We start from the raw sequence: 2,500 nt of genomic DNA on the forward strand, positions 1-2,500 counted from the left end.
GGAAGGCGTGGAAGGTCGAGGTGGAAGGCTGTGGAAGGTCGAGGTGGAAGGATGTGGAGGATCAAGGTGGAAGGCGTGGAAGGTCGATGTGGAAGGCGTGGAAGGTCGATGTGGAAGGCGTGGAAGGTCGAGGTGGAAGGCTGTGGAAGGTCGAGGTGGAAGGCTGTGGAAGGTCGATGTGGAAGGCTGTGGAGGGTCGAGGTGGAAGGCGTGGAAGGTCGAGGTGGAAGGCTTGGAAGGTCGAGGTGGAAGGCTTGGAAGGTCGAGGTGGAAGGCTTGGAAGGTCGATGTGGAAGGCATGGAAGGTCGATGTGGAAGGCTGTGGAAGGCGTGGAAGGTCGAGGTGAAAGGCTTGGAAGGTCGAGGTGGAAGGCGTGGAAGGTCGATGTGGAAGGCTGTGGAAGGTCGATGCGGAAGGCTGTGGAGGGTCGATGTGGAAGGCATGGAAGGTCGAGGTGGAAGGCTTGGAAGGTCGAGGTGGAAGGCGTGGAAGGTCGATGTGGAAGGCGTGGAAGGTCGAGGTGGAAGGCTGTGGAAGGTTGAGGTGGAAGGTCGATGTGGAAGGCTGTGGAAGGTTGAGGTGGAAGGTCGATGTGGAAGGCTGTGGAAGGTCGAGGTGGAAGGCTGTGGAAGGTCGAGGTGGAAGGCTGTGGAAGGTCGAGGTGGAAGGCGTGGAAGGTCGAGGTGGAAGGCGTGGAAGGTCGAGGTGGAAGGCGTGGAAGGTCGAGGTGGAAGGCGTGGAAGGTCGAGGTGGAAGGCTGTGGAAGGTCGAGGTGGAAGGCGTGGAAGGTCGAAGTGGAAGGCGTGGAAGGAGGAGGTGGAAGGCGAGGAAGGTCGAGGTGGAAGGCGTGGAAGGTCGAGGTGGAAGGCTGTGGAAGGTCGAGGTGGAAGGCGTGGAAGGTCGAGGTGGAAGGCTGTGGAAGGTCGAGGTGGAAGACGTAGAAGGTCGAGGTGGAAGGCGTGGAAGGTCGAGGTGGAAGGCTGTGGAAGGTCGAGGTGGAAGGCGTGGAAGGTCGAGGTGGAAGGCTGTGGAAGGTCGAGGTGGAAGGCGTGGAAGGTCGAGGTGGAAGGCGTGGAAGGTCGAGGTGGAAGGCTTGGAAGGTCGAGGTGGAAGGCTTGGAAGGTCGAGGTGGAAGGCGTGGAAAGTCGAGGTGGCAGGCTGTGGAAGGTCGAGGTGGAAGGCTTGGAAGGTCGAGGTGGAAGGCTTGGAAGGTCGAGGTGGAAGGCTTGGAAGGTCGAGGTGGAAGGCTTGGAAGGTCGAGGTGGAAGGCTTGGAAGGTCGAGGTGGAAGGCGTGGAAGGTCGAGGTGGAAGGCGTGGAAGGTCGAGGTGGAAGGCTTGGAAGGTCGAGGTGGAAGGCGAGGAAGGTCGAGGTGGAAGGCTTGGAAGGTCGAGGTGGAAGGCTGTGGAAGGTCGAGGTGGAAGGCTGTGGAAGGTCGAGGTGGAAGGCTTGGAAGGTCGAAGTGGAAGGCTTGGAAGGTCGAGGTGGAAGGCTTGGAAGGTCGAGGTGGAAGGCGTGGAAAGTCGAGGTGGAAGGCTGTGGAAGGTCGAGGTGGAAGGCTGTGGAAGGTCGAGGTGGAAGGCGTGGAAGGCTGTGGAAGGTCGAGGTGGAAGGCTGTGGAAGGTCGAGGTGGAAGGCTTGGAAGGTCGAGGTGGAAGGCGTGGAAGGTCGAGGTGGAAGGCGTGGAAGGTCGAGGTGGAAGGCGTGGAAGGTCGAGGTGGAAGGCGTGGAAGGTCGAGGTGGAAGGCTTGGAAGGTCGAAGTGGAAGGCTTGGAAGGTCGAGGTGGAAGGCTTGGAAGGTCGAGGTGGAAGGCTGTGGAAAGTCGAGGTGGAAGGCTGTGGAAGGTCGAGGTGGAAGGCTTGGAAGGTCGAAGTGGAAGGCTTGGAAGGTCGAAGTGGAAGGCTTGGAAGGTCGAGGTGGAAGGCTTGGAAGGTCGAGGTGGAAGGCGTGGAAAGTCGAGGTGGAAGGCGTGGAAGGTCGAGGTGGAAAGCGTGGAAGGTCGAGGTGGGAGGCGAGGAAGGTCGAGGTGGAAGGTCGAGGTGGAAGGCTTGGAAGGTCGAGGTGGAAGGCGTGGAAAGTCGAGGTGGAAGGCGTGGAAGGTCGAGGTGGAAAGCGTGGAAGGTCGAGGTGGGAGGCGAGGAAGGTCGAGGTGGAAGGCTTGGAAGGTCGAGGTGGAAGGCGAGGAAGGTCGAGGTGGAAGGAGTGGAAGGTCGAGGTGGAAGGAGTGGAAGGTCGAGGTGGAAGACGTGGAAGGTCGAGGTGGAAGGCGTGGAAGGTCGAGGTGGAAGGCGAGGAAGGTCGAGGTGGAAGGCGTGGAAGGAGTGGAAAGTCGAGGTGGAAGGCTTGGAAGGTCGAGGTGGAAGGCGTGGAAGGTCGAGGTGGAAGGCGAGGAAGGTCGAGGTGGAAGGAGTGGAAGGTCGTGGTGGAAGGGACGTCAATACGGAGAGGAAGAGTGGGAAGTGATTAGAGAAAAGGAAAGGGAGAGGGGGAGAGGAGGAG

General features: G+C 60.2%; 2 protein-coding genes across 3 annotated transcripts in view; both read right to left on the reverse strand.

The window, feature by feature from the left end:
• LOC113819830 (RNA binding protein fox-1 homolog 1-like) overlaps positions 1 to 2,500 on the reverse strand; it is a 724,543-nt gene that overhangs the window by 471,896 nt on the left and 250,147 nt on the right. The gene's annotated exons all lie outside the window — the stretch shown is intronic.
• Positions 1 to 2,500, reverse strand: part of LOC138865715 (soluble scavenger receptor cysteine-rich domain-containing protein SSC5D-like) — a 14,265-nt gene that overhangs the window by 105 nt on the left and 11,660 nt on the right. Inside the window, exons 2-3 of the mRNA XM_070137018.1 lie at positions 233 to 647; positions 1 to 140 (exon numbers count right to left, since the gene is read on the reverse strand). The exon at positions 1 to 140 is cut by the window's left edge and continues 105 nt beyond it. Of these exons, the coding sequence (XP_069993119.1) occupies positions 1 to 140; positions 233 to 647 (555 nt within the window). The remainder of the gene's footprint in view (positions 141 to 232; positions 648 to 2,500) is intronic.

The sequence above is a fragment of the Penaeus vannamei genome, chromosome 22, assembly GCF_042767895.1.
Source record: "Penaeus vannamei isolate JL-2024 chromosome 22, ASM4276789v1, whole genome shotgun sequence".
NCBI classification, from domain to species: Eukaryota; Metazoa; Arthropoda; class Malacostraca; order Decapoda; family Penaeidae; genus Penaeus; species Penaeus vannamei.